The sequence below is a fragment of the Myotis lucifugus genome, unplaced genomic scaffold, assembly GCF_000147115.1.
Source record: "Myotis lucifugus unplaced genomic scaffold, Myoluc2.0 scaffold_54, whole genome shotgun sequence".
Taxonomy (NCBI): Eukaryota; Metazoa; Chordata; class Mammalia; order Chiroptera; family Vespertilionidae; genus Myotis; species Myotis lucifugus.
Window position 1 is genome coordinate 322,239 of NW_005871102.1, and position 27,626 is coordinate 349,864.

At 41.9% G+C, this 27,626-nt stretch overlaps 1 protein-coding gene across 1 annotated transcript in view; it reads left to right on the top strand.

Moving 5' to 3' along the window:
* DNM3 (dynamin 3) overlaps positions 1–27,626 on the top strand; it is a 300,862-nt gene that overhangs the window by 225,181 nt on the left and 48,055 nt on the right. Inside the window, exons 17-18 of the mRNA XM_023753926.1 lie at positions 15,246–15,357; positions 24,934–24,945. Of these exons, the coding sequence (XP_023609694.1) occupies positions 15,246–15,357; positions 24,934–24,945 (124 nt within the window). The remainder of the gene's footprint in view (positions 1–15,245; positions 15,358–24,933; positions 24,946–27,626) is intronic.

Sequence of the window (27,626 nt, forward strand, 5' to 3'; positions counted from 1 at the left end):
CATTTCGGCCCTAAACTCAGGTTTTCATCACCGTGGATTGACTGTGAGTCAGGCTTTCCAGTAAAAGGACATCCCGGGAACAGCAGCTTGCTGTTCTGTGGCACTGGTGCCTTTGCTCAAGGAAGGGACCTCGGCGTGCAGCGGAAGAGCTCCCGTTCTGTGACACAGACCAGTAGAAAGACGTTTACTCGGGGTCTAGATGTAATAATGTTAATATTTTTACTGCTTCATCAAAGATAGCCTTACATGTGAAAATGGCTTTGTTTTGAACTGTGAGTTGGTATCAACAAGGAATATAATGACTATTAACAATTATGCTGAAACAATACCCGGCAATAAACTGGGATGGTCCAGGCTAAAAGGAATAAATGGGCCATCCTACCTGTGATGATGTCAGAGAGGAGAGGCCTGCCCATGGAAGAATTTGGCTCAGGTGACCTCTATGGTACCTCCCAAGTTAACTATATAAAGCCTGTTTTATATATAACTTTTTCTACAGTATTTATGATTGCTTATTTTGCTAATATTCTCTAAGTAAGATGAAATCTGAAGTGTATTATTAAACATTAGAGTTTGTTTGGCAAGATTGATATGTGAATTGTATTATAATTTCAAATCTTGTAATACAGAAATGACATGCACATTATAAATTATATATTCTAATTTAATCAAAATGTTTAGTATAGTGGCCCATTCCTCAACTATCCTTGATGAATGAGAGTTCATGTTAATTACAATTTTTCAGTCTCAAATGTGATATCACTGTTTATTATTGATATTGTCAACTTGTCTTTGGGATTCTTTTTATAAATTGGAGAATCAGAATATTTCCAGAATCAGAAATGCAAATTCTCACTTTCATTCTAGGTAAACTGATGTGAATTATAATAAAGGGTGTGAGAACTAAAAGTTAGACAACAAGAGTTAAGGTAGTTTCTTTAAGAGGAAAGCATGCCTTTACATTCTCTGAGTTCTTTGGGTGGTTAAGTAGAATAATCAAGGGATAAGATAACTACATATTTAAGTTTCCAAATAGTCATTAGCAAAGTTTTACTGTAAAGTTTATTAGCAAAACTGAATGATTGTGGAACTGAGTTTGTTTTTTAATGTGGCTAGGAAACTTTCTTCAAGGAAGTAAATTGAGGGTAGAAGTTATCTAACATGTAAGTACTTTATCGAGCACCTATTATGTGCTGGCTCTTTGGTAGAGGCTGTGGAAACAAAGGTGGTCCTTGTTCTCTGCACTTATGACTCTCAGAGTGTATTGAGAAGAAATAGATATTTCTGTCAATGGTATAGTAAAATAATTGAGATTTCCAGCATCCTAATTTCCTCGCTTCCCAATTTGCAAACCAGTCACGACATCTGTATAAATAGTCAGAAATGCATTGCAAAAACTCAGATCTTGCAGATCCGTCTCCCCTGGGCCGTCAAAAGATCTCCAGAAGGTTTCACAATCTTCAGCTTTCACAGGGCTTTTGTAGCCAGCAGGAAATGGCAGACTAATTGCCATGTGGGAAAACATGAGGTGTCATGTCTTTGGAGGAAAATGATCCAAACTCTATCTAAGACTCTTGGTATCTGGTTAAGTTTAGCAAGTGAAAACGGACTTAGGAGTCTGTGCAGACTCCTCCTTGAAAGTACTCAGGGAGTGTGTTGGTGTCCTCAAGCAGACACCATCAATAATAGAAAGTGTCTTGCTTTTATACAGAACGATGACATTTTATAACCTAGAACATTACATTCAAACTTCTCAAGTCTCCTACCTGCCCAGCCCAATTTAGAACTCACCTCCTTCAACCTCCCAGCTGCTCACTCATGCCAGAAATTTCGGCGTCACCCTTGATCCCTCTCATATCCTCACTTTCTACAACCATTTCTTCAGGAGAATAGGAATCTTTTCCTAGTTAGAGTTCAACTTCTTACTTCATCTGCCCCCCCAGCCCAGTCCCCTCAGGCCTGGGTTCTGCAGCAGCCGCCTCCTTGGTGGGTCTCTTTCTGTTCCTAACACATTCTAGTCAGTGTGTTCTCACACAAGAGAGAGATTTCAAGAGCAGTAAATCAGATGCTATCACACACTTCTACTTAAATTCCTGCAGGGTTATTTCATCACACTCGGGGGGGGGGGGGCGGGGGGGGATCCAAGCTTCTTATCATGGTCTCGGAGGCCCTACCTGATTGGCTTCTGGCTGATGCTCTGAACTCACTTCCGGCCGCTATGCCCCAGCTCACCCGGCTCCAGTCATACTGGCCTCCTTATTGTTTCTGGACGCTGTTGAGCTGGTTCCTGTCTGAGGGAGGGCCTTGGCGTGGTCCAGGAATGTCCTTTCCCTGGAGATTCTCATGAGTCACACCCCCTCTTTGATCGTCTCTTTTCAAATGTTGCCACTGCATTTTCTCTCTTCTCTAAAGGCACTTCCATCATTCTGTTTCCTTCTCTTGCTCTGTTTGTCCATAAAACTTACTGCTTTTTGATATGTTTATTAATGTTTTCTTTGTCTTCTGTCTTCCTCATTTGAGCCTAAGTTCTGTGAAGAAAAGAATTTGATCTCGTCTGTTTACCACTCCGTCCTCAGTGCCCAGTACAGAGCCTGGCAGGTAGCAGTTGTTCCGGACTGGGTGCGTGAGTGAATGAGTTTTGCTGTTACTTATTAACATCTTTGAGCTTGCTGCTCAGTGAATATTCTTCCTCAGTCTTAAGCTCCAGTCATCATTTACTTAATGGTAACTGTATGTTCTGTGAAGATATAAAAAAAAAGGTCTGGAATAATTATATAGAACTTCCTACTTTACATTCATTGTTACATATATTAATTTATTGTGTTAGACATTTAGGAAGCCATTCAAAAGAGATGCCAGGAGGGAACAAAAAAAATGTTCAGGACAAGCTTATAAGGAGGGGACTAAACTCAAAATTATAAAAATTAGTAGTGTCCAAGTTGGACACACAGAGAATGAGAGATGAGAGGAGTAACTCAAGCCAAGCATCATGAACTTATCCAGAAACGATGTTGTTAATGAACTGGAGTTCCACATATGAAGAGTGGAGTATGGGAAGTTGTGGCCAAAGACAGGAAATTGTGTCCAAGGAACAGCGTTTTGCTTTGCTGGAAAGAGACTTATTGTAACTGGAAATTATAAAAACTGAGTATGATAAGATATTCTGCATGTGTGTTGACGAGGAAAGAGGTGTTAGCAGAACTGAATTACAGGAAATTTTGAAGCTGGTCTGAACATGGTTGGGAACTAGAGGACAAGGAACTTCTTCAGATTGTTAGAAAGAAGTGACAGTGGTGTGGAGAGGAATATATTTCTGATGAACCACCTGGAAACTGAAAGGGGGTGAGGTGAGATCGAGGAGAGAAGTCTGGAATGTCCCAATATGATTAAGTGACAGAGTTCCAGATGAGCCATCCACTTGAAATTGGTTTCTTTTCTCCATGGTCCACAAATTAATCATCATAATGAAAATCTCAAGAGGAGAAGTGCCAGGAAAATGATACCCGTAACAGAGGTTAGGTAGCCTGTGAGCCAGCATCCCTGCTTTCCTCAATGCAAGCATGTCTCACACACTTCTAGCTGAGCTAAGGTGACATCACCCGGGTCAGCTCTTGGCCCCTACAAAGTGACTTAGAATCCAAAGTGTTGAGGTACAGTACTTTTTAAAGCGCTATTATACTTAATTTGTATTAACAAGCTTGACCTTAGTATTCTTTTATAAATGAGTCAAGCTGCTTTGCAGACCCAACTCCATAACTCATAGTTATGTTCTCAAGTATTTCTTCCTGTGAAGGTATGGCACTTGTTTCTTTCTCAGTGACACTTTGAAAAATCTTACTTTTTGATCATCCCATTTATTTGCTCTGAAATACTGGGATGATAAAACATTGGAATTAAAAGGGACCAAACATGTTTTACCTCTAGGTAAGACCACATCTCAAATATATGAGCAAGACGGAAGTCTGTTATAGTTGCCTCAATGATGGTTGATCCCAGAGTTTTTACCAAGCTCAGGGCAGGGCTATGCAGTTTGCCAACGATCTTGTCCATTGCTCATCCTCACCTCCTTCTGTCCTCCTCCTTCTTTAGTCTTCTTTTCTCAGTTGGTTACATCATTTGGAAGTTGCTTTGTGAGCTAATAACTTTTCCGGGAACATTTGAACTTTAATAAGAACTACTACCAAGCACCATGCTAAATACTTTGCATACATTAGTTCAAACCCTTAAAACCCCTCTTAGAAGTTGCTGTCCTCAGTTATCAATAGGAAATCGAGTCTACGAAAACTTGAGTAATTTAGCCCAATGTCACAAAACTAACATGTCATTAACAAGTTCCAGAGTTTGAATTTCTGTATCTGATTCCAGTGTCTCTGCTCTTCTTGTCACATCTCGCTGACTCCTGTAGAAACCTACAGCTCTCGAGATTCTCAAGAATGAAACTCCCAGAAGCATGACTGGTTGGTGAAAGTTTTGCTACGGAATAAGGATAAGGATATCTGGGACGGATGTAACTGTTCACCTACAAAACATAGTTAAAAGTCACTCTGGCTTTATCAGGAAACATCCATTGTTAGACCCCTGGGATGATAGGCTTAACTCTCCTTGGAGGTAGTCTCAGATGCTTTACTGCAGATAAGTTCATTATTATTCTTTGGTCCCTGTATCCCCAGTGGAAGCCAAGATGTGTCCCTCATATGGAGGGAGAAGAAAAGGACAACCAGTCCTCCAGCTTCTCATGCTCCAGGCTTCACCTTTGGGTCAGACCTGTTATGCCCACACAGCTCCAGCAGCATGGCGTCAACCACACCTGTTCACTCTGAGCTTCTTCCTCCCTAGGTAGCATCCACCTTAGATCCTTGCAATCACTGAGGGAGGCCTGATTCTCAGAGGCTCATTTGCATTACCAGAGATTCTTTCTGGTATCTCTGTGCCACACTGACAGTTTTATCTCAGTGTTTTCCTTTGTGGCATGGCCTAACATTCAGGGAGTTTCAGATTGCTGCTAGCAGTGCTCTGCCTGCTAGTTTCATCTTGAGAACATTGTCCCCTGGCCTTTAACCCTATCCATCTCCTCCTCAATCACTTTGGAGGCTCTCTCCACTCCCCAAGGATGACCCATTGCTTTATTTAGATTCCAGAACTGGGCACAGTGATTGGCAGGACTTGACCAATGAAGAGTACAGGCAACAATGACTCATATTCTTTGTGACTGATTCCCCATGATCACTTTCTGAAGCAGTCTGGTTGTTTCTTTCTAGTCCTATAGAAAACCAAGTTTACCTTGATAGCATTGAGATTTAGGGATCATTTCTAAGTTTCGCAAGGAAAGAGGTAAATTTCCCCAAAAAGGGCTGTGTTGTCTCCTTCCTCAGTTAAAAAGAGATTTGGGGTCGGCTTTGTGTTTTCGTTGTGGTTAAAAATGTGGAATTGCTTGTTTTGCAATAGGTTTTGTTCTGTGTTGCATGCAATTCTCTCCTTTATATCTTTTTTTCCCCTTAAAATTAAATCCAGTAGAATGTGAAAGAAAGAGAAGTGAAATAATCTCCACAGCTGCTGAGTTTTCCTGGAAGGCAAAGACATCTCAATTTTAAAGTTAGTCTTAGGACATGAAATCGTTGTTCTTTGAAACAGCTGTCTGGTCCAAAATGCCTTTGTAGTATCCATTTTAAACAGCAAATTTTAAAAACCGCTAGGAGCTTTGTAAAGATTTCCTTTATCTGGGTTATGCATTATTTTCAGTCTTTTGAGTAATTGTTAAAATGACAAAACTGACTGGAATAAAACAGATGTCTGTTTTTTGTTTTGTTGTTAAGGGGGAAGAGGGAAATGTCTTTGGGGTATTGGGATTTACTTGGTATCTAAATGACTCTAAATAAATGATTGTTGGTATCTCAGCATTCTGTTCATCATAGATTTTTATGCATTGGGCCAGGATATCATGTGTCCCTCAGGGCTTAGCACCATACCTGTCACATAGTTCCTCAACAAATGTTTATTAAGCAAATAAATCAATGTCATGATAACCATTATACAGAATGACATGTCATGTAACCAGACACATCATTCATCCATCCTTCCGTTTTCTTCTATGAAGACACCTGGCATGGAAGTTTTCCTTGATAGAAACTCTGAGTTTGAAGATGTATATCAAAGTCTCTACTATTTTCATTAGTCCATTATGGGGTCTCTTGCCCATGATTTTATGCAAATCAGCTCTGGCATTGTGTATACTTTTACTACCTCTTGGAGTTATAAATTCCATAAGTAAAAGGTAGTTGTAGTTCAACTCACAGGATAGATGACGAAGGCATTAAGGGAGCACAGAGGAGAGAAAAGCTTGTGCAATTAATGCTGCCTGGGGAATGTCTGAGTCAAGGCTGTAAGAATGAGTAACATGTACCAGGGGTTGAAGAAGATGGTGGACAAAGGCAACAGTGCCAGACAAAGTCTGAAGGATGAGAGGGTGTGCCGTGGGATCCCTGGCCATAGCACTGTTGCCACTACCACCATCACATTATCAGTATCCTCATCACCAACTTCTGCATAAATATCACTCACACAAGACACAGGTTGTCAATTGAAGTGTTTTTTTTTAAAAATATGGTTTATTTTCTTTGACGATTCAATTATATCCATTTATGCTGAAAACTGTGGGTGTACCTAAAATGGCCCCCTCAGACAAGTCACTGAATAGCCAAGCTTCCTGCATACCAGATTTTTTCTTTTTGACACAAAGAGACTGATGTGTGTGAACAGATCTGGGGCCTTAAACAATTTTATGCTTCTGGTTATATGCTTCCCTCCCCAGTCCTAGTCTCACTGAGCGGAGCCTAAATGGAGATGGTGCTGGTGACCGGGAGGGGCAGGGGTCAGCACCCGTCATATGCAGCCCTGTTCACAGAGCAGCCCAAATGTCCTGATGCACCCAGGACACCTTGTTGTATGGAGCAGTGGCATGAAGGCTGTTTCTCCATGTGATCACAGATCATTGGGCTAATATGTAACTCATAGAGAACCTTCCAAACTGAGTTCACAGATCACATGTGATCACAGATCATTGGGCTAATATGTAACTCATAGAGAACCTTCCAAACTGAGTTCTAGGAACTGACTTTGATATAACTTGACAGGGTTAAAAGACTGATAATAATGGTGACAGGTAATGATTTAAAATAATTTGATAGGCTCATTTTGTGGGGAGCCATTATGGAAAACCATTGCTATCATGACATGCCAGTCCCTCTTACCCTTCTAGAATTTTCCTCTGCCCTGTTCTCCTCAATACTGAAAAACTTATACAGATACCTTCACCTTCACCCAGGCTCTAAGATTTCCCATCAACCTTTCTCCAGGTATTTGGGGGGCAAAAGAAACCCAATTTCTCCATATTTTGTCACAAACTTTTTTCGGCTTAATCCGTACTGTGCTTTCTGGAATTAGGTCTTGCTTCTCCTGTGTTGATAATTCCTCATAAATCTAGTTCTTTAAAACGTTAAAAAAAATGAATGTTTAAAGAATTTATATAACTAGAGGCCCGGTGAACAAAATTCGTGCACGGGTAGGGTCCCTAGGCCTGGCTGGCAATCAGGGGCCTTCCGGCTGCCGGCTGGGGCCTTCCTTCATTCCGCACTGCCCCCTGGTGATCAGTGCACGTCATAGTGAGCAATCGAACTCCCAGTCTCCCAGTCGAACTCCCGAGGGGACACTTTGCATATTAGCCTTTTATATAGAGAGATTATTATTGGTCAGTCATTAACACAAAAGAAAGATCCCACCCGAGGTGATTCTTGAGAACTAACTGCTAAGGGGAAAGAGGCTGGGCTGGTACTGACAGCTGGTACCTTTCCTAGCACTCGATAGGGCTCGGCATGGAGGCCCTGCCACTCTGGGTCTACTCCCTGGATTTCAGAAATGCTGAGCTGGAGCAGATTTTTACCACAACCTCTTCTGACCTAATAAAGGAGACAGACTGAGAATAGCTGTGGTTCTCTCCCTGCTTTCCTCCCCAGTTGCCTTTTTTGTGTTTTTTATTCCTGTCTAAAGGCTTTCATTGCTTTGGGCTAAATGAAGTTCAGATTGCAACAATAGCTTTTTCAAGGGATATTGTAATATTGACTAATTTGCCTGCTATTGGTTATGCCCAAGTACTAGTAGACACATGACCTGTGGCTGTTTGGCTTGTCCTCCTATGGGAGAACACTTAATGAAGCTAATAAGCTGTATTAAAAGAAAATAAACAAGTTTCCATGGCCCCCAGCCTCACAGCCGCATATATGTGGTTATTATTTATGATGCTGAGACACCAGTCCCACAGCTCCAGCTGCCCACTGGGCATTTCCACTCAGAAGGCCTCCGGCACTTCCTGTCTAACCCATCTGCAGCCCAAACCATTAACCTCTCTTCAAAGCCAGCCCTCACTGTTGGAGTTTTAGGGGGTCAATAAATCACACCCTTTCCTTCCCCCCTCCAGTTAAAATTTGTTGTTGCTGTTTTTAGAAGCACAGGAGACAAACAGATAAAGTGTAAAACAAATGGGCCTAGATCTGCAGCCAAATATCTCCCTAATACTTCAGCCCCCTGCAGTCACAGCCACAGCCGAGCATCCACAGGCCTCCTCCACAGGGGAGCTCACCAGGGCATCTTGGAATGGAAGAGAAACACATGTGTCCTCCAGGCACGAGCTTGCTCAATTTCTCCTTTATAACACACCAATCAAATCAGTCAGTTCTCCTAGTGTCTCTCTCTCTCTCTCTCTCTCTCTCTCTTTTTTTTTTGCAAATGAGAGCAATGAGAATGCACATTCCACCATTTAATCACTAGTCTTTGTACTTTAACATTTAACTTATTGCTTTACTATTTCTTAATATATATTTTTTATCATTGGTAGTGTTACAGATCTCTCCCATTACCCCTCCCTTACCCCTTTCCTTCCAGCTCCTACCTCCCCACCCCCGAGTCTTCACCACCCTATTGCCTGTGTCCATGAGCTATGCATATCTATAATAATAAAAGCGTAATATGCTAATTAGACCGGACAGCCAAATGACCTTCTGGACATCATTTTGGACGTCCTTACAGACGAAGCCACGGTGGTGAGGGCCAAGGCAGAGGCAGTTAGGGGCGATCAGGCATGCAGGCGAGCAGTTAGAAGTGATCAGGCAGGCAGGCAGAGGGGTTAGGGGCGATTAGGCAGGCAGGCAGAGGGGTTAGGGGCGATGAGGCAGGCAGGCGAGTGGTTAGGGCAATCAGGCAGGCAGACAGGTGAGTGGTTAGGAGCCAGCAGTCCCGGATTGCGAGGGGGATGTCCGACTGCCGGTTTAGGCCTGATGATCGGGCCTAAACCAGCAGTTGGACATCCCCCGAGGGGTCTCGGATTGCGAGAGGGTGCAGGCTGGGCTGAGGACCCCCCCCCCTTTCCAGTGCACAAATTTCATGCACTGGGCCTCTAGTAAGTATATAAGTTCTTTGATGTATCTCTTCTCGTACCCCCATCCCCACATGGAGGTATGTCAGTTTGTTCCATGCCTCAGGTTGGGACAGCATGGATGGACCTGGAGAATATTATGCTAAGTGAAATGAGCCAATCTGAGGAAGACAAATATCACATGATCTCACTTATTTGTGGAATTTCCTTGTCTTTTGGGGAGAAAACAGTGAAGTCTGGGGGGCAGGGGCTAGGAACCCTAGACCCTTCAGGAAGCCAGGAGATCAAGTTCCCACTAGCGATTCACTCCAGACTTGCCTTTTTTAATGGAGATTGCCTTCTTAATTTATGTGACATCAGATTGAGCATTTGGGTGTGAGCAAGAATATCTCTACATGAAATATTCTATATTGAAAGAATCTCCACCACTTCCGCTGTAACCTGGATCTTTCTCATCATAAATAAGACCCCACAGTTATAACCAAACTCATGTTTTCAGCTCTTCCAGGTGACTGGGATGAATGCTGACACAGGCCTGGCTCGGTGGCCATTGGCAGCCAGAGAGAGTCAGGCCTGGTGGTGACTCAGCTGATGCTGCAGCTGCACTTACAGTAAATGTGTTTTGCAATACTCTTGAATTTTAAAATAGTTTTTGCTAAAAATTAAGATGTTTTATTTAAAATTGTTCTTCTCTTTGGGTGGGCTCTTCACTATGTCAAGAAAAGGAAATATCAAAGATTGAATATCAAATCAACAGGTAAAAGAATCTCATCCCTTTGGCAATGACCTATCAGTACAGGAGAGGTCTGGTTTTATAGGAGGGAAGTGCAAAGGACCTAAAGGCAGTGAGAATAATGCATCATAATAATTGTTGTAGTTTGTGCATTTTACATGTATATTTACCTGAGGCTGGGCGTGGTATTAAGCAATGCTCTTCACACATCTAACCTTACAGTAAGCCTGAGGTGGATACTGTTACTCTCCCCATTGTATAGATGAGGAAACAAATTCAGAGAGGTTGCCTTACCCAGTGTCATCTAAGATAATAAATGGCACAACCTGGATTTCAACAGGTGTTCATGGTCTTTACCATGGTCTACTACATTTTACTTAACTTACATTAGTAAAAGTTTACTAGAACGCAGGTAAGAATTCCACCAAACTTCTGTCTCGCATCTGGATAATACTGTAGCTAGAGGTTTGTGATCAGTTGCTGGCATCTCATTTTTAGAAAATCCTTTTAAAATAGAACAAATTCCTGGGATGGCAAGAAGGATGCTGTGTTATCTAGATACCTCTTCATATTAGAAACATCTGAAAAAATTGGCAGAAGGGTTGGCTTAGCAGGGGTCCTCAAACTTTTTAAACAGGGGGCCAGTTCACTGTCCCTCAGACCGTTGGAGGGCTGGACTATAGTTTAAAAAAAAAAAACTATGAACAAATTCCTATGCACACAGTGGCGGCAAAAACACCCGGCGGGCTGGATAAATGTTTTTGGCGGGCCGCATGTGGCCCTCGGGCCGTAGTTTGAGGACCACTGGCTTAGAGACTTGAGGACTTGGGGAACATATAGTATCTGGTCTCCAATGCTTGAAGAGCTTTCATAGGTAAGGACATTAAACTTCACATTTTTAACATCCAAAGACATTCTTATGACACGTGACTGAAAGTTATATGTATAATCAAAACATGGGCTCATCCTGTGGTCATATTCTCTTCCAGGTAGCGCTTAGAAGCCCTTTATGCATGGGATGAAATTTCGCCTGCTCCTTTTTAATGTTGAGGTGACTTTTATTTTTCAAACTGTAAAACACATAGTTCAACTTGATTTCATAGTGAAATCATTCAGAAGCTCCTATCTGCATGATTGCAGCTGAAATAGACTAAACAAAAAAAAAATGCAGTCAGTACAAATTGCTGTGGGTTATCTATACAGCTACAGCATGTGGTGAGAACCTGGAAGCTGCATCCACAGAATTTATGAGGCTTCCCGTAAATCAGCTCGGTTCAGTGTTTCAGACCCTGTATCCAGCTCTGCTTGGCTGTCTAGACACAGCCTGAGATGAAGCTTCAAAAAATGGGTATAAATGAAGCAGCCAAAGCCACCAGAAGTCTTTGACCCTCTTCTAATGTTTCAACCAGATAATTATTTTCCCTCTCAAGAATTTGGCTATCCTTTGAGGGGGAAAAAAAATCAAGATTTTCCATGTGAAGAGCCCCTGAAAGAAAATACTCTGGAGAAAGGTCAGTGAGAAAGGGCCAAAGCTGGATTCTTCAGATCTGCTTAGAGAATGTGGAAAGTCTGTACCCTTTCTGCTGGGCGTGCTGTCCAGCTGGCCAAGGGCTCTGTGGCCTTTGGCCAGCTTTGCCCTCCCTGTACCTTTACATCTTAAAGGAACTTGTGCTGTGCAGTGGAAATGCCTTGAATGGAAACCTAAATGGTAGCTAAACGCTCTGGTACAGAGGTAATTAGATAGTTAAAAACTATCTAATATATTGTAAGATAATCCATTACCCTTTCTGCTCTGTAGCAGAGATAGGATCTTTAGCAGAGATAGGATCTTTCAGACTTTCCAAAAATAAAACTGTCGTACTTGGAGAGTACACTTTCATTAAAATGACAAATTCTGTTTGTTGTGGTTCATCTCCTTAAACATTTTTTATCTTACGCTTTCTGTAGAAAGTTAAGGATTCAATCAGAAATGAAAAAAGGTGGTTTTAAAAATAAACTTAGTCCAAGTTAATTCCATAGTTCTTTTGTTCATTCATTCATTCAACAAATTTTTGTTTTAAGAAAGCCACAGCCTGAGGTAGGCCCAGGTTGTGCCATTTGTTAGCTGTGTGATCCTGGGAAAGTCACCTATCTAATCCCCTGAATCTCAGTTTCTTCAGCTGACAAACAGCTCTCTTACCAACTTTGCAGGATTGCTATGAAGATTAAATGAGATATTTTTTTTAAGACGGTGAAAAATTAGAAGGTCTTCTTTTGCTCTTCACCCTCCATTGTCATATCCAAGAAATCATAGCAACAGAGAGGGAGAGTCTCAAAAGCCCTAGAAATGTCAGTCAGCTTTTTATAAGACTCGTGGAGTGAACTAGGTTGAAATTCTATAAGTGACTAGTGCATACTTTACCTTGAGTAAGGAAAATGGGCTAAACAGGAAGACAACAAAAAGAAACTTCTATAGTTCCTCACTGAATCAGTGTGAGAAATGTGGATATGGCGCCCACCAGAAACCCAGATAGCAACTTTATTTGGGACCAATTCAAAGTATAAACCCAAGTAATAATTACAAATGGGAAAGTCCAGGTGCAAAATGCCTGATAATAAATATTTATTCAAGTTAAATATAGAGTTCCAGCTAAGTAATTGCTTAAGTGGAACAACAGTGAGTGCAAAAGTATTAAAAGAAAAAGATAAAAAGAGACCCTTAAAGAGATGTGAAAACAAGAATTCAGAAATAATCTTCTAAGTCAGTATTTCTAGATAGATTAGCAATTATCATGAGATAAAGTAGAGGAAAATAAAAAGCTGCTCAATTCTTTAATAAGTCAAGAATTATTGTTTTGTTTCTGAATTTCATATATACAAAAATGAACTAAAGAATGATTTAGAAAACTTAAAAATAATCATTTACTGTAGAACTGAGTGCTAAAAAAATATAGAAGCCAAAAAGGCAATTTACTTCTCACCCTACACAAAGGAAACAGTAAAGAGTATTATAAAATATTTTCAAAATGACAAAACTAAATCCAAGTATATAGCTATGGCAAAAAATAAACATGATTAAAACATCCCAAGTATCCTGGGGAATAGAATGATGGGCATAAAAATGACACAGTCTTTGCCCTCATGTTTTTTATGGGCTAGTTGGGAAGCCATTATCAAAATCAATACATAAGTAAATGAGAAAGAAAAAGAAACATAATATCAAAATCACCAACTGTGATCAGTGCTACGAAGGAAAGGGAAAGATGAAATAGAAGCATTTATGAAAGAGGAGCTGACCTGCAGGGGTGTCAGGGAAGTAGTGTCTGAGGATGTGATGACGGAGCTGAGATTCCCAGGCAGGAGTAGGAGTTAACTGTGCAACAAGGGGAGGCAAGAGAGCTGCAGGCAGAGAGAGCAGTATATTCAGAGACCTTGGGAGCAAGCATGGCCCATTGGGGAAGGTAAAAGTAGGCCAGTGTGGCTGCAGCAGAGAGGAGGAGAGCTGAGTGTGAGAAGAAGCTGAAGAGGAAGGAGGTGGTGGGCCAGACCACACAGGGCTCTGTAGGCAGGCAGTATAGGGAGTGTGGCCTTTTCCTAAACCCAGGTAGCTATTAGCGTGTTTTACAGAGGGATGAAAATACCTACTCACATTTTCAGGACATGATGAGGATTCAGTGAGAACAGATTTGATGCTTGGAGACCATTGAGGAGGTGATAATACGATGGTCGTCAATATACTGGCAATAAAAATTTAGGTGGTAAAATGGGAGAAGAGTATGAAAGAGTGGAAGGTGGCTAAGATACCCCCCAAAATCTCTGATTACACTGCTGCTCTGTGAAATGGGAACACCAGTGGGCAATTCAATCGTACATGTCAACGGGCCTTTGAGATACTCAAGTGGAGAAGTCTGTAGGCAGCATGAATCTGGTGCAGGTCTGGACAGGAGATACAAGTGTATGAACCATCTGGGTTCAGGTGTAAATTGAGACTTGCAGGCATGAATGAAAAAGAAGAAGAAGAGAAAAAGATTGTTAATCTTATACACTGCTAGTATCTGTCTAAATTGGGTTATTTTTTTCTGGAAAGGTGATTGAAATGCATATCAGTATCTTAAAAAATGACCATAACTTTGATCCTGTACCTCCATTTCTAGGAATCTATTCTCAGAAAATAATAATCAATGTGACAAAGGCTTATGGATAAAAATATTCATTTAAGCATTATTTATTATTGCAAAAAATAGAAAATTACCTGTCTAATATTAGGAGGAGATTAAGTAAATTACCATATATTTATAATAATTAATATTGTCATTATAATTGGATGTTTACAAAGATGTAATTGCATAAGTAGATGACTGTGATATAATAGTAACTGACAAAGGACACCAAGTTGATAGAAATGGAGATAAAAACTTAACTGTGTGAAAAATGCAGAGAATAAGAGTATAAGAAATAAGTTTATCTGCAAACAGTGAAAACAGGATGATTGTCCCAATTTTTACTTTTATCTAGTTCCCAGATTTTTTAATGGGCATTTATTATATCTTTTGTATTTTTTATTATTAGGGAAAGGAATATAAAATTATAGTATTGCCCCAGTTACAAATATGCACTTGATAGACACTGGTTAACATTCTCTCCTTTTCACAATATTGATCATTTCTGTGTTGTTAAATCTAGCATAGTATTTTTGGTATGTAAGATTACTGCTGCGCAATGCAAACTTCTATGAGTCACTCAGACTTGTAAAATAGTCTCAGAAAATTAATCTGATTACCAGGCAACAGCAAATGCTTCCCCCTCAGAGCACCTCTCCTCCATGGGCACCCATTTCATCCCATTGGGAGCATTGGGATTTTTTTTAACTTCTTGCTCAGCAGTACAAATGACTGAATCCTTTAATGGCAAGCTTTTTAAAAAATTATAGAATACATACATATAGGAATTCGCTAATTATTTTAAATAAAACGAATTGGTCTGTGTTTTTTCCTTCCAGGGACTGAGCCAACCATTTGGTCTGCCATTTGTATCACTGTCTGCAGTAATAGAAAAAAATCATTCTGAATTTGGTTCAGAACTAAAAGCATGGTCTTTTTTTAACTCCAGGAATGTATACAAAGACTATCGCTTCCTTGAGCTGGCCTGTGATTCGCAGGAGGACGTGGACAGCTGGAAGGCCTCTCTGCTAAGGGCTGGCGTCTATCCCGACAAATCTTTAGTAAGTGGGAGAAGTCTCTTATTTTTAACTTATTAACCATTTTTAAGAAAACAGAATTCTACATGTTATATTTTAGAGAAACTAGTTCTCCTTTGACCTAATTTGGCACAGTTTTAAGCAATACTTTGCTTATATTTTTCTCCACTAGATTTCTATTTTAAGAAGTTTATCGGTATATTTAGACTGAAAGAAAATGCCCCACTCTACCATAAAACATAATATATATATAACCTCAGACCAGGATATAGTTTCTTTGTTGTAACTTAAAATTTTATTTTCCTTTATATGATACTCCACAGTTGTTATGGTATTAATACAAGCAGTTTATAGCATTTTTTATATAATCATAGCATATATATATAATTAATCGTGACACTCTTTTATATTCTTAAAAATGTACTTATTTTTATAAAAAGCTACCTTCTTTTATTATGTCTGTAGTACCTGTTCCAAAATTATATCTGTTCAAACTCTGGTTAATGTTACTGTGAGTGTGAAGAAACAAAAAAATATATAGCTATTCCCACTTATCTTTATTAATATACTTCAAGTGTCTTGAAGACACTTTTCTCATTCAGGCTAATAAACAGACCTTCTATTTGTGTTCTTTGGAAAATGTAATATTATACAGACAGGTCTGGATTTCAACTTTGCAGAAGTCCAACCCAACACACATCCACACACTGTTAAACAGACTCTGCACATGAGCGGCCCTCACTGCTTCCTCGCTGTTCCCCACACGGCATTGTACTATCCAGTGCCCCCCAGAACTAAAGTGCTGAGACTTAGCCTTGGGGACTGAGTCCAGCTTGACCACCTGGGTGCTTCCTGGGCTCTATATCAGTTTTTAGGACTGGTCACACAAAGGTAGGGATATTTCCAGGCCCCAAATAGGACACAGTGAGTCTGAGATATGGACGCAGTGTGGGACCATTGAAGGCATTCTGGGGACATTCTGACCTGACCACGTCCCTGAGGTTACACTGGAATGTAACCAAGTTCTGGGATCAAGGATCGAGGATTTGTGCCAAAATGTTCTCACTGCTGTTACCTTAGCTCACACATACACCTCTTAACCCCGTTCCAACCTCCTTTGTCTGGTTAGCACCTAAAATGATGAACCCACACAATATCTCCTGTGCACTCCAAATGGGGTGGCACCAGACCCTTTCCCGATGATGCCAGGCAGAGAGATGTAGATACATGATTTTCATACTCATCCAGCTTTGACCAGTTGTGTACACACATACTTGCCTAGATAACTACCATTCTAAAGACCAACGTGAGAAAGCATTGAAAAAAGATTATTATTCATTCTGATCATTATTTATTACTCTTCCCTACCTATTGATGGTAGCGTGTTTAATTTCACAAGCATTCTATATTAAAATGTATGAACATTCTAGGTTGATTTCATATTCATTCATTTCATAAAAGCCTATTGAGCACGTGCTTTTTTCCAGGCATCCAGTCTAGGCACCAGGACACAGAGGTGAGCAGTGAGGTCCCGCCCCCAAGGAATAGACAGTAATCAAGGCAGTGAATAACCGCGTAACTGTAGTGTGATGTAAGAGAGTGATAAGCTCTATGAAAATACAGTAGGTTAAAGGGATAGCCAGTGCTATGAGGGCAGGTGAGCTTTATTTTAGGAAAGGTGATCAGGGGAGCCCCTTGGAAGAGCGGACGTTTGAGTAGGCTCATGGAGGAAGGGAGGGAGTAAACGATGAGAAAGTCTAGGAGAGTAGCTGTGCAGAGGACTGGCACGGGCAAAGCCAGTGCAGTGTCTTAGAAGAGCAACAAAAATGTCGGTGTGTCTGGAACACACAGAGGAAGACCAGGGATGGCTGTGTTTCCAAGAGGAGGGTGGTCAGGGGCAGGTTGTGTAGGCCTTGAGGGAGTGGTGAGCATTTGAGGCTTATTCTGAGTGAGGTGAGACATCAGTAGAAGGTTCCGAGCCAGTTTAGTGACGTGATACGATTTTCATTTTTCAAGATCATTATGGTTGGGTATGAGGAGAAGCAGTAGAGCACATGGTGGGTTCAAGCACAGGCTTTAGTTCAGGGGTCCTCAAACTACGGCCCGCGGGCCACATGCAAATACAAATATTGTATTTGTTCCCGTTTTGGTTTTTTTTTTTTTTACTTCAAAATAAGGTATGTGCAGTGTGCATAGGAATTTGTTCATAGTTTTTTTTTAAACTATAGTCCGGCCCTCCAACGGTCTGAGGGACAGTGAACTGGCTCCCTGTTTAAAAAGTTTGAGGACCTCTGCTTTAGTGTCTGGCTACCTGTTGGCATTCCAGATGCTCTCGTACAAGCTGTGAGATGCTGAGCAGGTTTCCTGGCCTTTTTATGTTTCAAGACTCCCATTCCTAAAGTGGAGATAACGCAAGTCCCCGTGGCTTGGTTGACAGGATTGAATGAGATAATCCAAGAAAATCACTGAATAGAATGGACACAAATAAGCATTCTATTTTTATTTATAATGATGATGATCATTTTATCACATATTACTCTCTTTAGCAAGTAGAAGAAAGAGCTAAAACGCTGTGGATGTTATAATATAGCCCAGTGAGACTTTATGCTATTTCTATCTCCCAAATATGTTTGGTTATATAAAATCTCTGTGTGTGTGTGTGTGTGTGTGTGTGTGTGTGTTTTTCTTATATGTAACTGTAATGTATGTGAAAATGTTTTCTTAAGTAATAATTTTGTTAATTCAGCTTATTTTATTTTTCAGCTTATTTTAAATGCACTATACATGTTTACCATTAAATAAATCACGTAATGCATCTCTTGTGAGGAATACACTGTCTTGGAAAAGCACAGTACCTTCCCTTCAGTGAACTGTTTTTATAAATCTGAATTTTCACGTGTCCACAGCTCTACACAAAGAAGCAGCTCAATGAAATACTAGCTTTCTTTTTTCGCAGAATGCTCAATTTTAAGTAAATCTAGAGATTAAGCCAGTCCTACACAATCAATTTTGGTTCTTTTCACATGATTTTTATTTATTTAGAAGCACACATTCTGCATAGTGGTTTGGGAGGTCGGGACAAAGGGGTGTTTTACTACAAGCCAAAGACATGGCAGGAAATTAAACTTGGCAGCACGCCATGGACGTTACTTTTCTCAGTTTTCATCATAAACACTATTTGCATTTTTTTATGCACCAGGTTACATTACACGATTGCTTGACTTTCAGATGGTTAAATGGCTGCTTACTACTGAGAACAATCTGAGTAGAACCCTTGTCTAAACATCCCGTTTTGTGACAGATAAGACTTGGGGGAAGGGATACTTTCAGATACAGTTATTTCTAATTTAGAAAGATTTGATGAAGACATCAGATAAAGCTAATAACAGATGCCTCTGTCTAAGTGGGTCATTTTGTTTTTGTATCAATAAGCCATCAAGTCAACAGCCAATCAGTCAATCTCTACCCTAATAATTAAACTTTTATGTGTCATACATGGACACGAGTCTAAACTCAAAAAGCTCTGCTTTCTACAATTCTATTTTAACTGGAAAAATTCTACATTGATTATTATTTTTTTATTTGTATAAGGTTTGGCTTCATTTAGATAAATAGCTATCACCTAAATTGGAATAAAATGATGTTTCAGACCAGTCTGATTTTTAACTAAGTTTGCACACTTTTTTTCAACATGCTTTTCCCCGTCATATTTTTCTATCACATTCACATGATGGAATGTTTTCATGTCATTAATATCATAATATTCTGCTACTCTGTTTCTTCTGTCTCTTAGGTCATTTCTCTTGGAGTTTTCTACTAATTATTTTTCTTTGTTTCCTGCCCTTCCACCCTCTTCCTCCACTTCCTTCCTCCCCTTCCTTCCTCCCCTTCATCCATCACTGTTGTGTTGGACTCTAGAGATTAACAGATTTTTAAAATGTTGTCATTCTTACTCTATGGGAGTTCCAAGTCTAGTAGAAGAGACAGAGGCAAATAAAAAATTAATCTACAATTTGATGAACTACAGTGGATTTCTGTATATACTGCCACAGCCCAACTGTACAGTATCTCCCCCATGTACACTTTTTAATTAGCTTCAGTCCTTGATCTCTTTGGATCCAAAGCAAAATGTAGGCTTCTTGTGTGAGCAGTGTTGTTGTGACCATAAGGTGGAAATGAGGAGTCCTGGCTTCAGTTTCCCACGGTGCCACTGATCTACCCCCAAAACCCACACACAACCTCTCTGAGCCACAAGGTAGCATTCTTTCTGAGCAGCCCCAGTATTTTAAAAATATATTTAAACCTGACCTTAGCTAGTCTGGCTCAGTGGCTAGAGTGTCAGTCTGCAGACTGCAGGGTCCCTGATCTGATTCTAGTCAAGGGCACATGCCCACTTTTTGGGCTCGATTCCAGTAGAGGGTGTGCAGGAGACAGCCAATCAATAATTCTCTTTCATCACTGATGTTTCTATCTCTCTCTCTCCTTCCTTCCTCTCTGAAATCAATAAAAATATATTTATATTATATATATTACAGTGGGGCCTTGACTTACGAGTTTAATTCGTTCCGTGATGGAGCTCGTAACTCAAATTACTCGTATGTCAAATCAATTGTGAACGAGTGAGACACGTGATGCTGGGCTGATGTTGTGGCGTTCACTGTGACGTTCGCTGTGCCAACTAGCGGTGGGGTATCTGAAGCTGGCTCGTAACCCGAATTTTAGCTCACAACTCAAAGCAAAAAATTGGCCGAGAGACTGCTCGTATCTCGAAAAACTCGTTAGTCGGGACACTCATAAGTCAAGGCCCCACTGTGTGTGTGTGTGTGTGTGTGTGTGTATACATATATACATATATATATATATATATATATATATATATATATATATATATATATATGTAAAACAGCCTAAGCGACCGTTACAACCGATGATGGGACGACTGGCCGGTAGCTGTGATGTGCACTGACCACCAGGGGGCAGATGCTCAGTGCAGGAGCTGCCCTCTGGTGGTCTATCCTGGTGGTCTATGTACTCCCACAGCCAACCTCCTGCAGTCCCTCCCCCTGGCTGGGTAGTCAGTGCGCTCCCACAATCAATCTCCTGTGGCCGGCAAACGTCCCACGGTCCCTCGCCCCAGCAAGCTGGTCCTGATGGCCCTGATCAGGACTGGGTGAGACGGCCCTGATGGCCTTGATCACCGAGGGACCCTACCTGTGCATGAATTCGTGCACCGGGCCTCTAGTCTATACTAATAAAAGGGTAATATGCTAATTAGACCGGACGTCTTCCAGACATCCTTCCAGACAAAGCCATGATGGTGAGGGCCGAGGCAGAGGCAGTTAGAGGCGATCAGGCCGGCAGGGGAGAGCAGTTAGGGGCAATCAGGCTGGCAGGGGAGAGCAGTTAGGGGCAATCAGGCTGGCAGGGGAGAGCAGTTAGGGGCAATCAGGCAGGCAGGCAGAGTGGTTAGGGGTGATCAGGCAAGCAGAGTGGGTTGGGTCAATCAGGCAGGCAGGCAGGTGAGCGGTTAGGAGCCAGTGGTCATGGTCCCGGATTGCAAGAGGGATGTCCCCCAAGGGTCCTGAATTGGAGAGGGTGCAGGCCAGGCTGAGGGCACTCCCCTCCACTTCATGCACGAATTTCATGCACCGAGGCTCTAGTGTATATATAAAAAGCCAGCGACCGGAACACCATTAACAACCAGAACAACCTGCAGACTGAAGGGTCCCTGGTTCGATTCTGGTCAAGGGCACATGCCCACTTTTGGGGCTCGATTCCCAGTAGGGGGTGTGCAGGAGGCCAGATCTGGGGGTGGAGCCAGCTGGCCAAATCCCCTGCAGCCTCTCCCCCTGGCCAGCCCTGCCCCTGATCACCCCCCACCCACCCAAATAGGGGCGGGGCCAGCTGGCCAACCTCCTACAGCCCCTCCCCCCACCCAGCCCTACCCCAGACCGACCCCTCCACCCCAATCATGGGCAGGGCTGGCCAGCCAACCACCTGCGGCCCCTCCTCCCAGCCAGCCATGCCCCTGATGGGCCCCCACCACCCTGATCAGCCCGCAGCTCCTCCCCCCAGCCAGCTCTGCCCTCAATCGACCCCCTCACTCTTATCAGAGGCAGGGCTGGCCAGCCAACTACCCATGGCCCCTTCCCCAGGCCACTGGCCCTGGATCTGCTCCCACCCACCCCATTCTAGAATGGGGCCCGCTGGCCAACCTCCTGCCATCTCCTCCTCCCGACAGGCCTGGCCCCAATCCGCCCCAATTGGGGCTGGGCCGGCCAGACCCCACCCATGCACAAATTCATGCACTGGGCCTCTAGTATATATATATTTAAAGCTGAATTTGGATTTAGCAGAATTTTATTTCTATTTCCTTTGGCCATTACACTGAAATAAAGACCACTATAAAATTTTATATCAAAGAAATGTGTAGGATTTTATACATTTTCAAATTAAAATTTTTTTAAATAATTAGATAAAATGTATGTGCATGTATCAGTAGTTACAGGCTACAATTAAAGCACTTTTACAAGACTATTTACAGACCCAAACTTTTCCTATAAGTTTTAATACAAACAAATGTGAATTTGATTAAATATCTAAAGAACATGATATAACAAATGCCTGATGTTTCTGGCACAATTTTGTCAGCCCAGAGCATGACTTAAATTATACATGAACAGTAGGAATTCCAAATTCTTTGGAGCATTTTGTGTGAGTGAAGGGAGGTAGACGTTAAGTCAAATCCACTCACATTTGAATCCCGACCCTTCCAATTATTAGCTGTGTGGCTCAGGCAACTTAACTTTGCAGTTGTTTATTCTCTATAAAACTCAGAGTAATAATACCTTCCTCAAGTGATTTGATCAGATTAAGTGAAGGCAGTTATGTATCACATTGAGCTCAGTGCCTAGAACTGGGTGGATGTGTTCAATGCCATGTACATTATTGTTGAAAATCATTAATGTGCTCATGAAGCTGTATCTTCCCATTTAGTAGTTCCCTTTTATTTGGAAACTATCATTGGGAATGGGCATTGGAGGGAGAATTTCCCCAACTGTTGGCTGAGGAAGCCGACTTGCTTAGGTGGGTCTTGGGGTTTCGCTGCCCTGTGGACAGCCCAGCTCGAAGCCCCATCAGTCAGGATTGAGCTGGAGAGGCTGTTGGGAAGCGAGGATTCACAGCCTGCCCTCAGAGGCTGACCTGCTGGTTCTCTGGAGGAAGCAGACCCCATATCCATGCAGGCCTTGAAAAGAAATTTGGTGCAAATTCAGTTCCGCATGTTAGGTCATATACCCCAGGACTTTTTATGAGGTTTCTATTAGCTATATGGATAGGTGGTTCTCTCATATAGTGTATGATTTCTTAAGAGATGAAAATTGGCAGTAGAAAATGGAATGCCCTGGAATTTCATTATACCTCTGTATTCAAAACTCTCCAAGTCATAATGCTTTGGGGACTGCTTTGGAGGTTGAAATCATACTATAATGAAGCCTTCTTGGGACTTCAGAAATTCCTTTTGGGTAACCTCCAAAACTGAACCATCCTTTGTGACAAATGACAATTAGGGGAGTGGTCTCTGTATCTTTCTAGGGAAAGAAGAATGGCCACAGACCTCCGTAAATATTTATTAATGTGGCGAGGACCACTCACATGGGTTTATTCAGCTGACTAATGATATGAGACTAACAATGCCCACCATAGCGCCGCCACACCTCCCTTTATCCTTAGCTGGCTCAGTGCTTGGAGCAGCTACCTGACCAGTTCCGAAGGGTCTTAGTTATTCCTTAATAGAGGCACCTTCAGGGATCCAAACACAGAGCATTTACAGTTTCCCACTCCAGTCCGGTCCCACCTCTCCCAGCATAGATAGTTGGGAAATGATTGAGGAAACAAGAAAGGACAGAGCCCCTCCTCGTCCTCCACTTGTACGTTTCTCCCCTTTAGGGATGAAGGCCCCTACTCTGTGACATCACTGTTGCCACTACAAACAGAACCATCTGTATGGGGCGAGGAAGCCAGTCATTCCCTAACGTGCAGAAATAGTTGGTGGGACTCCTGAAACTGATTTGCTAGATCAAAGCTGCACGGCTGTGGAATGCAATAAATTCCATCTGCTTGAGGAATTTGCAGCAATATTGCACTGCTTCGGAGAACCGGAGTCCCATTATTCTCCAAAATAGACTTTTTCTGCTGTTAAAATGCCCTGTGGGGAGCTTTACTGCCTTCTTGAGCAGTTGGCATATTTTTTACCAAAGACTCCTTTCCCCCCTCCATTCATTCTTCTGTCCTTACTTATGTCTCACATAAGCCAGTGCTGTGAACGGTTCTGTCACGGCAATGCATAAGGCCAAGAAGCTCCTTTTCAGTTTTATCAGTGTCTTTACATTTCTATTTTTATTAAAGATGATGGCTGTGAAAGTCCTTGAATTAGACATTTCCTCCAAGTCACCAATTGGCATTGTTTTCCAGAAAACAGCGCTCCCCTGAAATCCTTGCCTAGCCCGCCCTCCAGAAAACTGCTGAAGGTGTGATTTCCCCTCCACGTCCTCTCTGAGAACCAAAAGCCAGATCTCCAGCCCAACCTGTCACTCCACCGCATGCTCTGTCCCCTGCACAGATGCATGACTTTTCCCAACCGCTGTCTTCAACTCAGCCTCTCAGCTCAAAATTCCTCCCTGGCCCTTTGTGAGAAGAGCTCAGATCTGTTCCCTGCCCTTCCCATCATGTCTCTCTCGCGGGATCTGACCCTGGGAGGACTCAAGCCGCTCTGGGACTAATGAATCACCGCTCTATTTTTTTTAAGCCATATGCGAGTTAAATTGTTTGGTATAAATCATACTCTTGCAGCCCTAGTTGAAACAGGAGACCCATTTTCCTACTGCCTGTCCCTGGCTGCTGCTCTGTGTCTCTATCCAGTGTCCCCTATAGAAATAACTGCATTTTTGGGACAAACCCTTGAATGTGGACCAGTGTTTATCTTGGCCACATCCCCACTCTACAGTGAGCGCTTCCTGGGCCAATCCAAGACAAAGCTCATAATTTACAAAATAAAAGAACGGTACAGAAGGAGGTCAGACGGGGCCTGCTTACCCTGTTTCCCCAGAACCACCCACTCATTCCTTCTGCTCTCTTCGCCTTTTTTTTTCCACCTTCTCTGAAACCAAGGATGCGGTGTTTGTTTAAAAACGCATTGACTGCTGAAAATTTCCGTTGGCTTGGCATGTTGGAGGAGGGGCTGTCAGGAAAGGGCAATTCGACATACTAAATACTTTGCCTCTCATGCTAACAGTTCACTCCTTACCAATTGAAACCCATGCTTTTTGGCCAGGTTCCCACACTCCAAGTATCTCGAGTAGGAAGAAAGGGAGAAATCTCTGTCTTAACTTTCTGCCGTTATAAATGTGTGATTTCATTTAATCTAAGTAGGTACTTTGTCCTTGAGCTCTGGGTGCTGTGTGCATACGTATGGGATGTGAGTGACCAGTTAAATTACATATTTTGATTTTGCTCTAGCTCAGAAATTACCTCATAGTTTTAACATAAATTCATGTTTAACCTATTTCTTTTTTCTTTTTTCCCTTGCTGCTGCACGTACAGGGGAACAACAAAGTAAGTTCTTTGTCCTGTGGCAGCTCCTATTTCTCTACTCCCCTCTGCATGCATCTTGGCAAGTGCATTTCTATGCACGTTAAAATGACTGTCGTTTGTAACCGTACACAAATGATATAGGGTGTGCAAAAGCCAGGGGCAGCATGCATTTGGGTTCCCACAGTGGCTGTGCTGTTTTGACCTTTCGGAAGGGAAATTGGTCCTTCAGAGTTGATTATTGGGCATTGATATCATAAGGAAAGAGATGGACACTGAGAGGAAAGGTTATGAAGATTTAATAATGAGGACCCTTTGGCAGGAAGGATACAACAATCTGCTGCAACTCAGTGTAGCTGAAGTTTTGGACCCCAAATCAAAGCTCTCCTGTTCCTGTGCAGTTATAAAAACCCCAAACTGAAATCGTCAATAGCAGGATGCTGGCTTAGCTGATGCAACTGAGTTAGATCAGCGCTCTACCTTTGAAGGTGCCTTAAAATGGATGGAGGAGGGTGGGGTCAACATTTGACTTGGCTTCTGCGCCCTTGATGTGTTCCAGCTGGAGGAAGGTGGGAGGGTGTGGGGAATGGAGAGGGGCTGAAATGTGCATGATAGATTTGTGAAACCGGCAACATGCACAAATGGTGGACATTCTCATAATGTTGTTGTTATAATAGATAAAGGAGCCATTTAGTCGTTCATAGGGTTGCTAGCTTGTTTAAACTTTAATTCAGGTTTTCCAAAAGGTAAGAACTACTTCACACAAATATTAATTATATAATAGTCATGTAGTTGGGAAGATGGTCTTAACTTTAGCGGGGTGATTGTTTTTTATTTTGTTCGAATGAGACTTCTTAGTGCTTTCTCCCACCAGGTGGCCCACTTAAAAAGGGCCTCATTGAATACAATAAGAATTGAAAAGAATCTGCTCTAGAAGGGTCTGCCCGCATATTTAAACCAGCTGGAATTCATCAAAATTGCTATTCATAAGCCATACATATAGAATGTAAAACAAATGTGGGAAACCTTGCAGTTTAATTGGATGGAATGTGCTATTATGGAATAAGTTGACGTAGATGGTATTGAAAAATGTGTCACTTTATAAATTTATACCAAGTAATAATATTTAATGAAGTTAAAAATAATACAAGCAACGTACAAGACAGGCATTTGTGAAGGAGCAAAGGGGTAAACTCAACCCACTGAGAGTTCACTTTTTTAAAACAGGTAAGTTATGAAATTGATGAAAGATTTATTACACTAAGTAAAGGATACTATTTCTCATATTATGACTATTAGGGAAAAAAAAGTTGGATAAAATGTAAAAGCCAGTATTTCAGTTCTTATACCAGATAACGTATTTCAGTGTTTGAATAGTAAGGATGTCTGATCCTGGTCACTTACACTGCACTACATTGCCATGTGCGGTGTCTACACTGTGCTGAGTCTGTGTCTTCACTGCACTGAGTCTGTATCTACATTGCTATGTATTGTAACTACACTGCCATGTGCTGTGTCTATACTGCCACATACTGTGTCTATACTGTGCTGAGTCTGTGTCCACTCTGCACTGAGTCTGCCTCTATACCACTATGTGTTGTATCTACACTGCCATGTGCTGTGTCTACACTGTGCTGAGTCTGTGTCTGCACTGCACTGAGTCTGCATCTACGTTGCTATGTATTGTAACTACACTGCCATGTGCTGTGTCTATACTGCCACACACTGTGTCTATACTGTGCTGAGTCTGTGTCTTCACTGCACTGAGTCTGCATCCACACTGCCATGTGCTGGGTCTACACTGCCATGTGCTACATCCCTTGTTTGTTCGTTAAGTACCTGAGCTAACTTGAGTGTACTCATAGCAAGACTGTGCGTGTCTGCCGCAGGCCAGGGGACCAGCTGCTGACATTTTGAGGAGGTGCTAACCCACAGGCCACTCGAGGAGCATTTATGATTTGCCTCGTTCACTAGTGATTTCACTGACCACTTGAAGGCATTTGTAATATTCCCAGGAGAAAACACTCCTCCATAGCAGGAGTCATCCATTTGTTGTGTCTTGCTTGGTCAAGTTCTTCTGGGTGATAAAATGTTCAGTTTAATAGAGTTGACTGATTTTCAATGAATTCTAATACGATGAGCAATAAAACCCAACATTTCTAAACTGCTGCTCATTGTGGGCACATCTAGGATGTCCCCCTGGAGCTGCCCTCTGCATCGCAAACACTTGGTACAGTGCTGTCGGGGGGGGGGGCAGGGCGGGGGGTGATTTCAGGGGCTGGCGAGGGTGTTGATTGGATTGTCAAAGACAGGAGTGCTTACTGGTTTGATTTTTAATTGTAGAGCGGATACTTTGGAGGTGCTTATATTTATTGGCCTTAATTCTTAGTTGCTTATGTTATGTATAAGTGATTGCTTATGAAAAAATATAATGCTAATACTTTTAAAATTTGATCATTATACCGACCATGGACTTTGGCATGAAAGAGCCTCCTCAAATCCCCAGCAGCACATCTGTGTGCTATTTCCCCTTAGCTTAGAGTTTCAGCATCATGGAAAACACTGGAATGCAAGCTGTGCTGTCTCCATAGTTATAGATCCGATCCGGAGTCTTCAAAAGGAGAAAATGAGATCCTTTTTCCCCCTCTCAGGCCGGAATGCTTCTGAGTTGTCCCCAAGGCAACATACCTGACTCCTTGCTTGCC